General features: G+C 41.5%; 1 protein-coding gene across 1 annotated transcript in view; it reads right to left on the reverse strand.

Annotated features, from left to right (window-relative positions):
- LOC138504994 (embryonic protein UVS.2-like) overlaps positions 1 to 15019 on the reverse strand; it is a 138243-nt gene that overhangs the window by 94302 nt on the left and 28922 nt on the right. The window contains exons 7-9 of the mRNA XM_069625355.1: positions 9202 to 9283; positions 7185 to 7312; positions 4190 to 4305 (exon numbers count right to left, since the gene is read on the reverse strand). Of these exons, the coding sequence (XP_069481456.1) occupies positions 4190 to 4305; positions 7185 to 7312; positions 9202 to 9283 (326 nt within the window). The remainder of the gene's footprint in view (positions 1 to 4189; positions 4306 to 7184; positions 7313 to 9201; positions 9284 to 15019) is intronic.

The raw sequence follows: 15019 nt of genomic DNA on the forward strand, positions 1-15019 counted from the left end.
TCTGGTGGTGCACAGGGCATACCTGAAGATAGAATAGATGAGCTTGTGCTACAGAGATCCACACACAATCACAAGTCTAATGTCATGCTATCAAAAGAATATAGTGAAGACACTAATGTGATGCAGCAGGTTACAGGAACTGCCAGTTGAATCACACTGGAAGCCAATTGCTGATTTCTTTGTGCATTGATGTGTAATGAGAATGACGTGTACCTGTACTGAAGGAGGCCTTAAAGCCACTGGCTGTGGTGGAGCCATCAGTCTTAAACTCCACCAACATCACACTTCCGGAAGAAGTAAAAGGTGGGAGTTTGCCAGTTCCACATGCTCTGTTCAGTAAGACTGGGGATGCATCGCTGCCTCCATCATAGATTTTAACATAGTCTGAGGTGCAGTCTGGAGGACTGGAGATCAAAGGCATCAAATTTCAAATATACCTGCAGAGGCAAAATTGTCAAATGAGACGAGCAACACTTAAACTGACTCCAAAACTCTTTCTCAGACTGCTTTAGATAAGTGCGCACATGCATAATTCGCCTACTACTGATTCTGAAAGTTCAGTAGGTCAGTTGCGCTTATTCGGATAACAAACCAACAAATAAAAAATAATGGCTACCAGTTTTGTCAATTAAATAGAATGCCACAGGTAGCCAAAGAGGCACTGCACCTGTGGCCCACTTATCACTCTGCATGATATGACATCAGTTGAGCTCTAAATCCAATGACATCAAAATTAGTGATATCACAAGATCAATGATACTTATAAATCAAAACATGAAGTCTTCAACACAATTACCCCGTGAATTACGTACTGGACCTGCCAATAAATGCAAGGTTATCAGCCATCACATGTATGGAGAAAAAGGAGTTTGGAGTGGAGTGCAGGTAAACAATTGCTGTACATTTCTAGAGCAAAGCATTCCTGGTTAACCAAGAACAGGAAGAAAACGAAGAACTCAAACATCTCAGGAAACGCAGTTCAGTGTTAAGTGCAAGAGAAGAACCCAGATTTGGAATAATTGATACTGTAGATTCTCAGGAGTGTCACTTCTTGCAACGGTAAGGAGATGTGTTATTGTGTACAGGCTTAAGGAGGAGGTCAACGGGCTGAGGCAAGGAAAAGACAGGCCCCTATAAGGGCTCAGAAAAAGCCTATGTAAAAATGAAGTTTTTCAAAAAAACGTTTGAATATATGCTTGTGTACTTATGTTCTTCACAATTTGAGTAGTTTGTTTCAAATTCTTGAGGGATTTATTATGAAGGACATTCATCCATGTTACAGTCTGATACATTTAGGTGGTGGCCAGGTGGGTCTCATCTGTGGATCTTTGGTTCCTAATGGGTGATTGGGTTTGAGGAGGAAATGCAATATTTGGCCCTATCTTGGAGAGGCTTTGATGAGTCAGGCACAAATAATACTTATGAAAGTGGGTTCAGACTGACAGTGACTTCTCTGATTTGTTTTGTTGCCAACACCTGCAAGATGATCAAAAATGTTTTTGTGTTTTAACTTGAACACAGTTGCAGCAGGACTACCCAGTAAAGAGTGTGCCTTTAAAATACATTGGGCCTCATTACGAGGTATGCCGGTAGCCATGCCACTATTGGCGGCATGGCTGCCGGCAAAACCGCATCCGTGTCCTCGGAATGAGGACTTACCGGACCATTCCGATTTCGGATGGCCCAGTAATTCCTCACTCGAGGACACGGTTCATCCCCATTCCCATTTCAGCCCCAATAAGGCTGAATGGGAATGGGAGAGGGAGTAAACAACGGGCCATTACGAGATGGCCCGTTGTTTGCTCCCTCTTCCCCTCGCGGGACCCGGTATGCACACCTGGTTTTTCCAGGCGTGCTTAACATGTCCCGCGAGGGGACCTCGTAATGTGGCAGAAATGGGTTGAACGGCGCCGCAGCCTTTTACGGCGCTGTTTAACCCGTTCCGCCAGGGTCGTAATGAGGCCCATTGACTGTTTTCTGGTTGTGTGTTTTGTTAATCAGATGCACTGTTTGATTGCTTTGTATGAAGTCAATCTGTATAAGGCATTTGGATGCAATGGTCAGGAGGGATTAGAGGAGATATAAGGAATGGAGCGACATAGGTATTCATTCTGTCACAACACTCCTGACAGTTCTATGTTAGAATAGAGGCACACAAAGCCTGGCTGCATAAATACCCATTAAGGAGGAAACAGTGAATCAAACTACTTCTGTATCCTTACACAAATCTGGTTGCTCACAATACAGGATTATTTTGGCCAGAGGGGAGTTTGCAACTTTCTAGTTAAAAGTGCAGACATAATTACTACCCCATGCATTATTAGAGAAGACACAATTCTAAATAGTAATAGTTGCAATGACAAAGTTCACATTTTGGTTACAAGACAGAGGCAGCAAGTGGAAGATGCAGTGGGCGATAACTCTCTGAAAGTACAAGCACATGTTTTTTGGATTAATTAATATGTGAAAGTTGAATGGACAACCTCTGGTCTTCTTGATGCCCATCTTAACATACTCACAAGTTGGGAAGGTGAGGACTGGCTTGGAGTAGGGTAGTGGCATGCACTAGTGTAGACCTCATTGTGAGCATGTCAGTTTGGGTAGAATGATGGTAAGACAGTGGTAATTAAGTTACTTCCACTTTACCACAGCCCCATACTTCAAGTTCTGTTGTTTAAGTGAAGGATGTACCTCCACCAAAAAGCTGGAGGCAAATCACGATTTTACCACAAGAAATCAGTGACATTACCAGAGCAAAATTACCACTGATGGAAATGCAGAAAAAATCCCAATTTGGTCAAATGGACTCCAGGAATGGGGATTTACAGCTTCTTGTCAACTCTAGTAACTCTGTGTAATTCCAAGGGACCAAGTGGCCGTAGGAGTAATCAATTTTGGTGATAATGTTGTGGATTTACAGCCGTATTACCCAAATGCATAATGAGACCCATTTATTTATGTATTCATACCACGTGCAAGACAAAGCCCAGAAGCATACGGGCGCCAACAAAGACAGAACAACAAAAGACATAAATCATAAAGAGTCGGGGAGATGGAACAGGCTGGAACACTCCAGTGGTTTACTCAAATAAAAAGGTTTTCAGCCTGTGTTTGAAAGGATGTAGACTAGTGCATGATCTGAGATCCAAAGGAAAGGTATTCCAGATCCGTGGAGCAGCATGCAGAAAAGATCTTTGCTTCGCATAGGTAAGATGAGATCTTGGGGTTTCAAGAAGGCAAGTATTATTAGGTCTCAAAACTCTAGGAGCCACCAGGCATGAAATGCGGCTGGCCAAATACTTGGGCGCTTGCCCAGAAATGCAGTTGTGTGTGATACACATAACACGATAGGTGACTCGACTGTGAATAGGGAGCCAATGTAAGGCTCTCCTGGCAGCCAAGACATGTTCTCTCCTTTGCAGACCTGCAACCATACATACTGCATTATTTTGAATCACCTGTAAACGGGTCATGTCAGGTTTAGAAATTCCAAGCAGAAGACTGAAACAATAATCCAATGTGGCTCCTATAATGGCCCTCGCAACTATGGTGCAATTAGCCGATGAAAGGAAGGACTCTAGATGGGCCAAGAGTTTAAGATGGTAAAAGGTACTAGACACAAGACCATTAAGCTGACTTTTCATGGATAGTTCTTGATCAGAAATACCCCTCAAGTGTCTTGACCTTGTGCTGAGTGACGATATTACAGTCTGCAATTCTGTAATTCTGAATGAGAGATACTTTGGATCGAGCTTGTTCAGCTGAGTAGCATTGCCTAGCATCATAAGTTCTGTCTAGGAGCTGTTGAGGGAAAGCTTATTTGCTTGCATCCATGTTTGAAAGAGTTCATAAGTAGAGCTCAGGGAGACTGAGTACTTCCATTGTCTTGCCTTGTAAGTCCCTCCACTCTGAATTGATGCCTGGATACATCAACCAAGAAGACCCAAATAGAAATGCTGGTTGAAAATGATGTTCACTCACTATTTGTCACTCTCTATAAGCCAGTTAGCCAGCTTGTAATCAAGTAAGCGAGTTTGTAACCCAGTTAGCCAGCATGTAATCTGAAGAATGCCTACATTTATCACCCTAGCACCCACCTCTAGGCTGCTCAGATTGCTGTCAAATAAACTTGTGATCCATGCTTTGAAATGCTTGATTTGTATTGGTTGACATTTCCTTAAATGATTACCTTATCAAATGGGACTCGGATCAGATAGACACAGCTGGCGTTGTTTGGGTATGCAGACGGATCGTTGGATGACACAAGGGTGCCTGTCACGGTAGAATATCGGCTACTGCACACACCTGCAAGCAAAGATTGAGAAGGAAAAACATTGTAAAATTTAAGTTATTACAAGAGCCCTTTCAAAGACGCATACAAAAGTAAGATATGCACATGCTATTTCAAGCTGGTAGAGTGCCAACTGACCTGCAAGATCTTTGGGGTGATACAAACTGCAGGCCCCAAGAAAGAAGATATGGGAACCGCTAAGATAGTCTGAATTAGTGGGGAATGGACCACAAATAGAAAAAGTTGCCAGCGTGCTTTGAAGTGAAGTTCTATATCTTACAGACGGAGGTCTTACAGTTTAAGCTAAAGAAGAAGTGTGGCAGTTTAATGACCTATACAAATTAGGATAACGGCCATGACCTTTTATACTTCTACTTCACCAGGAAAAAAATAAATGGTTTTGAAAGGAGGGGATAGTTTTACTAGACCAGGTAGAGATATGTTGTAACCCCATATTTTCCATTCAGGGAAGGAAACATTGCTCCCAAAAGTAGTTACAACAGCTGTGTAATTTACACATGAGATAAATGCTTCAAATTCACAAAATGAAATGGAAGTGTAAATTGCTCACATTTCCCAGAGCCTATGTAAATCTCTCCCAATGGGCCCTTTAAGGTCGACTAATAGTGGCCCAAGGGAATGTGAGCAAATCTTACTTCTTTTTCATTTTATGATTTTGGTGCAAAGAAAATAACCTTATTTAGATGTAATTTTTAGACAATGCTGATGTATGTTGTCATCTATCTGGTGACTTAAAATCAGAGCAGGAGAAGATTTGCATATCTCATTGCAGGAAAGGATTGCATTATTGTTTATTTAAATAGATTCTGCAATAAGAGAGAATCAAAGTGTGCTTGGGTGACAGCATGAGAAAGGCTGCATTTTGAGCTTATTGCAATTGTTTCATGGACAGGGATGCATTCAGAAACGCAAGCTGCATATCTGCATATCTGTGTATAAATCGGAAATCAGTTGTGACACGTTCATCCTTCTTGTCCCCTTTCAGATTTATGGACTGTGACATTCCTCAAGGATCCTCTTTGCCCCATCTCCTATTTAATCTTTATGCACAGTCTCTGGGATGTTTACTGAGAAGCCATGAGATGCTGTTTGATCATATGCTGGTGACACTTAAAGCCCTCCTTCAACTTAAAGGGGGGCTTGAAACCTTATCTGCATGCTTTCCATATATGTGACTCAAGTCTGAATCTGGATGGACAAATGTAGGCTCACATTCAAGCCTATCAAAAGTGATATCCTGGTCAGATTCCTTGGGACTACCATCCAAGCCTTCTTTAGAGGAAAGAATCGTCGGGGGCCCTCTTGATGATAAATTGAATCATGGACTACAAATCAGAACAGATACTCAAACATGCATTTGTATCTCCTCCTGTGGAGTAGTATTCATGGGTAATTTTGAAAAAAATAAATGCAAGTTTCATCTTTTGTAGGGCAGAATGCCAAAGTAAAGAGTAACACAATGTGAAATTGCCTTTACACCCCGTTGTTTTCCAAAAAGTAAATGCTGACTTCACATTATGGTTTTCAGGTGGTGGTTACTAAGGATTACTATGGAATCCACCTGCCACTAGTAAGTGATGATGCAAGGCTGAACCCACGTGAATTCATTTGTTTAAAGAACAAGACAAAGAAGGAAAGCATGGCAGCATTGATATCTTCACTCTATGCCCCTCCTTCGGCTTAGAGCGAATTTTCAATGCCCCTGCAGCATAAATGAACACTGGCTTAATCCTCCACTCATGCTCCAGTGATGCTCATAGTTATTGAAGGTGGAGGGTGGGGGCGTATTGGGAATTACATGTATGCCTTCCATTTGCCCTCCGTCTTCAAAATCAATTTGGTTTCACACCAGTATGAGATTATCATGTTGGTGTGAAACCATTGATTTCTTATGGAAACCACCGGCGGTTTCCATAAGAAAACATTGTAAATGCCACCAGCCATGTGTATATGGATGGCAGGCAGCATTTACTCTATTTGCACTACAGAGTGCAAATAGAGAAGTGTAAGGAGGCTTCCGCCGCCTCTTACACTGCTCATTGCTCTCTGCTGTGCAATTTATGAACATATCTGGAGGGGAACTGTTAGCACGTAAGGGCAGACGTCAGTTACCCTATCAGGGCAATCTAAGTTTAAATAGAAAATTAGCTCCCTTGTATGCAAGAAAATAGGTTGGAAAATAAAATGAACGATTGAAAGCATTGCACTTTGCTTTTATGCATTCATTCATTTTAGACTTCAATATATTTTAGAATTACCCGCACTCTCTTTTCCCATTTCCCCATCCTAAAAATCCTAACACACTGATACCTTTCTTCACATCCAGGCTAGACAATTGTAACATGTCTTACCGAAGACTCCCTAAAGGCGACATCTGGTGTTTACAATTAATGCAAAATGCTGCAGCCAGGTTGATGATGGGCCTGAGTATTCGAGCCCATGTCTCTACAGCTCTGAGGAATTCACATGGTTTCCCAATGGACAAATGGATCATTTTTAAGGACATTTGTTTTGACCACAAGGCATGTGAGGGTTGTGGCCCTGGGTTTCTAATTGATCCGATTTTTCCTCATAATCTCTAAAGAAAGTTCTGCTCACATCAACTTGCTGACCTCACCTTAATAGAAAATATAGAGCAGGCGGCAAAACATTTGCCGTACAGCACTGGAACACACTTCCTGTCCACTTGCACCATAAAGGGAATATTTGAAATCTATTAAATGCCTTAAAACCTTCTTATTTGCCTCATAATCGGACTATCTGCTTTGCAACTGCTGTATCCACAGTGTTCTTCTAGTGCCAAAGATTCTTTTGAGGTGTATGAGTGTTCTATACAAACAGTTTATGCGCACATACATGCATACATACATACCGCACTGGTAGAGGGTGTTGACTTTAGCAAGATCCAGATTGCTGAGTCCGTTTCTCTGTCCAATTGGAACATTGGGATCTGGCTTGGGGATGATGGTTGCTTTCCCTGAAGTGTTACTGAAAGCAATGCTGGGGATAAGAAAATAGCCTTCCATTAAATGGTTTGCAGTGATGTAGGTCTGTACTGGAGTGCCATACCATATTATATGTTCAGTTATTTCGTTAACCTGGAAATAAGTAGGCTTTGCAGACAATCATTACTTTGATCTGTTCCTTTATTATTGCCTGCCCATCCCACCACAGTTCTGACTAGAATACTCAGAACCACTGACAGATTAACCATCAGTTTTCCATCCTTGATATTGGATTTTAAACATTCTGCAAGGAGCTGTGAGAGGATTGGGACCTTATGTGAACAAAGGGGTGGCTCCAGTATCTCAGGGCATCATGGAGAAATGTCATTTTGCTTAGATGAAAGTTACTTAACAACAATGCAATGGGCCTCATTACATCCATGGCGGCCACGGTATGAACGGTGCTGGTAAGGGACCGGCACCGCTCATACCGGGCCGCCACATTACGAGTTCTGCTGCGGGTCCCGCTCTGTACGCCTGGCCAGACCAAACGTGCAGAGCGGGACACTCTAGCAGTACAGGATTCTAACAACGGGCCCGTTAATGACGGGCCCATTGTTAGCATCCTCCCCATTCCCATTGAGCCCTATAAGGGCTCAATGGGAACAGGGACGTACCGGGTACCGCGAAAGGGAATTAACGGGCCCTCCAAGGTTGGAATGTCCCAGTAAGTCCCCTTTCGCGGGACCCGAACCCAGACCCGAGTTTGGGGGTAGCCATGCTGCTAAAAACAGCATGGCTACCTCCAAACTCGTAATGAGGCCCAATGACCAACTGGTCACTTATAATTCCTCTCTTCTAAAATGACCCTTCTTCCTTCTCCTTCTGTTAACAATACAGTAATTTTGGCTTCTGTGCATTAAACTGAAAAATGGAAGGCATTCACAGGTGTGCATTTCACGCCCATGTCTTGCATGTGGCCTAGCTGTCACTGGTGGCACTGACTATAATGAGTGTGCAAGGTGACTGGTACATATTGCAATCAGTAAGTGCAAGATAGAAATGAAAAAAAGCCTTTCCATGACATACACTGGTGGGGAATACCTGACGACGACTGGTGCAAGAACCGAGGGAAGGAAATGTAGACTCCACTCTCTGTGTATATGAATTTTATTGCACAGCAACCGACTTACCAGCTAGGTATGCCCAATGGAAAACCCTCAATCTACCACATAACACTATGGAGCTGGGATTATCTTTGCTTCTTGGCACTCATCCCTAACACATTGGGTCACAAGTTCAGCATTGTGAATTAAAAGTCGTGGTAATTCCATTACTGCACTGCCGAACAACAAGTTTGAACTTGACATGGGGGAAATTAAATCCTCCACTGGTCAAAAATCGGTGCCACAATCCCTATGGAGTCATATGGTCTCCAAAAACGGGGATTACCAGCACCCTTCAACCACTTCTAGTCCTGTGGGAAACCCACAGAACCAAGTGGTGGTAATGGTAAACAGGTTGGCAGTAATGTGTTGAATTTACTGCCGAATTACCACCAGATTCATAATTTGGGCCATTGTTCTCATTGCACACTGGGATTCACACTTCATTGAGACATCTCCTTCCTTAATCCGTCATCTATTTGCTGCATCTCCATCCCTGATCCAGCCTCAAAACCAGTAGGCGCATTCATAAACTTTTCCATTTCGTTTGCAGTCCCTTCCTTAATCATGTAAAACACTTCATAATTTTTCTACAGTTATCGTATGCCTTTAGGTTTGAGCACAACATTAACAAATCTTAACATAACATAATATTCTGGATCGTAGAGCTTCTTAAATCATGTAATTGACATTGACTAATAGACATGCATGACTATTTGTGAGGGGAAAACCTCGAACCATACACTTGAAAAGTGCCAGTCTCTCAGCCAAGGTTTACCTTGGGTAGTGCATCAAGGACAAGTAGTCGTACTCCAGGCCCAAGTTATCGGTGTCTATTTTGATGAAATTGCCCATGTCACCTGTCAAAATGAAGACAAATAACTAAGTCTGAGAAGGAGAGAAACAAGATAATACTGCATTACAAAGATAAGGAACTGAGCATTTCACACCTGTGTACTCTCCTTGTACCCTGATCAGTTTTGTTTGTGTGTATTTCTATCGCAGATGCTAGTACCAATTTGTGTAAGTGACTTGCTGTTTGCTCCTGGTCAATACATATATTTATTGAAACATTTGAACATTTTGACACATAATATATATCTATTTACTTCATATAAACAAACATTGCCTGCCTTCATCTTCTTTGGAGCCAGAAGCATTTTCACTATGGGTAGCTTTATTAATGTATAGAGTTACTAAATTCTAAAGTGAGAGATCAAGTACAACCACTCACAATAGCTGCTGGGTGCATCATGATGTGGTGAGCCCACTTAGATGAAATAACTTGAAATGATGGATTGTTTAAATTGTTCATAAATTGACTAAAGTTAAGGCTTGTGATATCTAGGGACATAATGCACACCCGTGCTGCTCCTTTGTTGCAGAGGCCTCACACTAAACAAGCACCCCCATATTAAGCAAAGATCCATTTTTGGCTAGTTGTGGTGGCATGTCAGGGGTCTCTCATCAAGTTTTTCACGGGTTTCCACATTCTTATTTATGCTACTGCCGACCTTCCACAGGTGCATAACTGACAGCGGCAGATGGCTGATCACAATCCTTATCGTTTCAGTTTTAGACAGAGTGTTTATGGGAGTCAAAGGAACGTGAATCGGCCACTGCATGTTACTCTGCTTCTGCCACAATCTTCTGTATCTTAATATAATACACCCTAATACAAGGGTGTATTATATTAAGATGTTTTGATTTCTGAAATTTAAGGTAAGGAGGTTGCTCTGCAGGAACGTGTGTTCTGATTAACAAACTTTCCAAATTTACATTTTAGTGTACGTTTGGCATTCCTTTCAATTTAAATAGAATGGTAAATAGAGAGCTACTGTGGTTTGAATGCTCATATACCCACATCTCATGAGAGACTAGCCTGCCTGTTGCCCATGCTACTATTCCCATCCTGTATATAGAATTATCTAAGGATGTCTCGACACATGGCACAGACATCCTAACTATGAAATCCAGACACACCTCCTATAAAACTATACCTGGAACCCCCAACAGTGCTATTTGCTGCTTTCATTTTCTTACAGGGTTATATCAAAAGAAAAAAAACAAGAATATGCAGACTGTACATACTCAAAAAAATAATTCTATCTGAAAATTATTTATTTATTTATTCTAGGTTTTGATAATGTGCTTTGCTCGGTAAGACATGTGTAACATTCTTATTAAGGCTCTAATGCATACTGGAAGTGTTCCTGCGAAATGAACATTGCATTATTTGTAAAATAGCCAGTTTCAAGTGTTTATACAATTAATCACTGCCATTTGTATTAGCTAATTGCAGAGAATATGAACATTCTAAATGTCCTCCATAGATAGAAAGGATTATGCTCAGATTTAAAATAATGAACTGTTTCTTCAGTGAGCACTAAGGCAAAGCTTATCATTGAATGATGTTCACTGATTTGAATGAGTGCTGTTGAACCTGAACATGCATTACAGTATGCACAAGCCCTAATAATTAATACAAAATATAAAATAATAAGCACACTGGAAGAGTCTGCAGCCTGGTCTACTGGTCCATTGGATGGCCTGTCAAAACCCCAGCACCACTTAAAGAGCATATTTGCATTTGCTTATATCGCCACTTACAGACAAGACCCCTCTGTGTTATGGTGACATTTCTGCAGGATGCATTGAATAATCATATATGCCTCTAAAAAACATGGCTGGTCACCTTGGTGAGATGCCTCTGTCTTAAGTTCTCTCATTCATCTGTTACCTTTAAGATATTGGTCTTATCTCTGGTCAGCCTGATGTAAGCAAAGGCTGCAATGGGTCTAGCATATGTGCACCTGGCAAAGCAACTCTCACCCGCAAATGAATAGAGCAACAGAGGCAGTACTAGAGTGTGTGAGAGAAACAAAGAGAGACTGAGAGAGAGAAACAGAGACAGAGAGAGAGAGAGAGAGAGAGACAATATCAGACTTCATCACTAAACTAATAATAGCAAGACCACCCAGACTCTTGAGGGCTAGTAGATGATTAATTTATTTGTAGCTTGAATGTCACAGCCCAAAGACATTTTCTGTCCAGTAATGTCCAGTAACAAAGAACATTGCTGCTCTCCTTTAACAGCCATTGCAGTGTGGCGCACAAGGAGCAGTATGAAATGTCAGGGTAGATATCTATTCGGATTTCACATGGACCGGTTATCTTGACATAATGTATAAAGTGTTATCAGTATGTTCTGTGCCAAGAGACCTGTTGGTGAGGGCGAGAGGATAATGAATACGTGCAATTTCTGGTCATATTGTTGATGAGAAGGAGACAGAAAATGCACACTGCAAACTAAAGGGGTGATTAGGTGCCTACTACTATTCGCTTCAGGAATATAACATGCAGTAACGATTGGTAAAACAAGCAAAATGCTGGTTTTACTGCAGTTAAAGTGGGAAATGTTTCCACCTATTCAGTTTTTCAGAAATACCCCATAATCGATTCCCTTTAAAATAAATTGTCCACACCTGTTTGTGGGGTGGAAATGCATATGCATATAGGAGAGCAGCCGTGCGTATCACTGCTTTGCAGGGACAGAAAGATAGAACCTAAGAGTCAGCATGGTCCTTGCTGTAAATTACATAGGTTGGCCCTAGGGCAGCAGAATGTGTGCAGCTTTGCACACATCATGGCTGTAGTAGCTGTCCTTGCCATTTTCACCACAAGATAATCAATGCAGAAGCACATTACTTTCATTTGCAGGAGAGACATATGTTTGAAGCATCTTCATAGTTTGCCTCAAAATTATTATTATCTCCTCCTTTTGGGTGTGGATAAAATATAGGGTACTTTTGGGTAGGATTCCACATCACAATCAGACAGTTTTTTTATCGTAAATACTGAATTAAGTATTCATCAATCAGTAACGAGGTGAAAGATAACATGAAATGCACACAGGATTCATGATCATTCAAGTTTGTACACTGACCACACCAATGAGTACACTTGTACTATAGCCCATCGGCCAACTTCGGTGACATGACGTTTTAGGCTTTTCACTATAAGGGCAGAATTTAGTGTTTGGAAGTTCAACTGTCCCTATTGGGGATACCTAAACATTTTGCTTTTTCCCCTGTTCTTTTTCAGATGTCTGGACTCGTTTGGTGGACAATGGGACTTCTATTGAAGTCTAGCTGCCATTGCAACATTTTTTTAGAATATGGTAATATGGTAGCCCATATGGCTGTTAGTAGAAGGGTGTTTTTTACGTAGCCCATTTTGCCCTTACATTATTATATCCCCCTTGTTGGGTTTTATGTAGTAGTCTGCTGCCAACTGTAACTTAGTTTTGGCATTAGTACTGTAATGAACCTTTTGGGTAGCCATTGGGTAACCTATGTATTTGCTTAAGACCTGCTCTCAGGCATTTCATGTTTGCGGCTGATTCTTTATTTAATCAAAATAATAAGACCAGCCTAAAATGGCCATTGTGCATACTTGGGATCAATCTGTGCCCAACCCTGAACCCTCTATAGTGGCTTGGACTCATTTAGACCAGCCCCTCACCCTGAAACCCCTACTATACACCTTGTGGCGATTGACCAGAAAGGATGACAGTTTCTGAGGCCAACTTAATTGGTTGGCTGCCAACACCTTGGTTATATGCCCTGGTGTGTGATTGGATGACTGGTTTATGGAAACCCATACTAGTGTCAGTTTATCTAGGGAAGTGCATGACCCTGCCATCAGTTCTGCAGGATTTTTCTTGGAAGGATGCAGGTATACTTAACTGCTGGACGATGTTGCCACTAAAAAGATGCTGCTGAATTTTGAGGCCAAGTTTGGCCATACTGACTTGGCTTGAATATCTGTACCTTAGCTCTGGATGTTCTTTTCCTCTCCCTGGACCATCCTTATGGGACTGGCGAGGCCTTCCATGACTGGACCACCACTAGCCTGTTTTGCTGCTATATTCTTTATTTGACTGCCTTGGTAATTTGCCTTTGTGTAGGAAGCTACTGTTGCATGATGGATATTCGGAACACAATACCTGACCTCTCCTATTCTTCTGACAGACCCGAAATGCTTCCACTGTTGCATTCTCCAACTGACCGTTTTCTCCTAGCTGGCTGCCCTCCTTTTTTCTCAGAAACGTAAGATATTTTTGGCTTAGTTCCACCCTCTTCAATGAGCCGTCACTGCCATTTCTTCCACTTCTGTTTTAGGGGTCCGACTCCTGGGAAGACCGATGTTTCTACTTTTTTCCTATCTATTGTTGGTAAGGGGTGTTGGTAAGGGGTTTAATCCCCTGGGTGGCCAGGGTCTATTAACCACAGGATAGGTAGATTCCAACACAGCTTTTTCCATCAAGGGATATGTCATTGCATTTATTACAACACATTTTACCGCACAGGTACATGGGGGTGGGTTAGGGAATAAAAAAAGTTACAGTGAAGACTTGGGGGGCAGAGTCTCCCCCTGCACACATTTGTGGCAAAATGCCAGACAAGAAAATGTGTATAATTCTCCCCTGATTAAAAAATCTATAGGAAATCACATAGAACCAGCACACCAAGCAAAGACGATTGACTTTTTTCGTCCATCTGAATATTTTTTGGGGGGGAACCGAAACTGCAAGATTTTACAGCTGGGCTCTGGGGTAATGGGTTATTCAAGGTGATTATCCTTAGGGACATCCATGTTCTTCTGTTAAATTGTTCTGTAGATTCCCTTCAATCTCGTTTTGAGATAGACTCCTCTTGGATAAAATATTGATGGGAAGCACCTCTTCCTGGGCCTGGTTGGTTATCCAACTGCACTGGAGCTCTTCAAGAGGGTCTCCTCTGTCATCCCCTGAAATTTGTTGCAGTCTTCTCTGAAACTGTGAGGTAGAATTGGTACTTACTATACTTTTCCCCAAAGTCATAGCGGCGTCTCATGATATGTTCTCATTTAATTCTACGGTGAACCTCTGAGCTAACCTGGAGCTCTACCAAAGTCACTTTTGAGGTACTTCCCTTCCACTGGATATTTCTTCCTTTCCAGGTCTCCCCATGTTCCCTGGAGTTCTACGCCAAAACTGGAGTTTTAGCTTGTGCCATTAAATGTATTCTGAGTCCAAATATTTGTTGTGTTATGTTCTTAAATGTTTGACTTTTTCTTCCACACTAGGTCCGACATTTAATGTATGATGAACATTTACAATACCCGTAATACATTGTCATAGAGGACAATGAGTTTTGGGGCTGTATTTCAATGTTGGCACATAGGGTCCTGATGGTGATTACCATAATTCATTTGACTGTTATCTAGGATCACCTTTTTTCTGATTGCTTAGCCTATTTGCATATCTCTCACCAGATAATGGACTATCTTTTTAATTTTAGAAGTGGTTTTGGTCTTACTTGACCATTATTCATTTAAAAGAGAACATGTTTATATTTCAATGTGTGTCAGTAATAGTTCTTATTTTAAGCTTATAAAGATTATGTATTTAATTTCAAGTAAAATTTAAATGTTTTAAGATACCACTGTATTTTTTTGGAAATCTGTGTGGACTAACTGTATTTCCCTACTGAAAACATTTATCTTGGATGGTTGCACTGCCCTCATCAGAGGGTTGTGCACAACTATCCCCA

This window comes from Ambystoma mexicanum, chromosome 11 (genome assembly GCF_040938575.1).
Source record: "Ambystoma mexicanum isolate Mex_15411 chromosome 11, UKY_AmexF1_1, whole genome shotgun sequence".
In the NCBI taxonomy this organism is placed as follows: Eukaryota; Metazoa; Chordata; class Amphibia; order Caudata; family Ambystomatidae; genus Ambystoma; species Ambystoma mexicanum.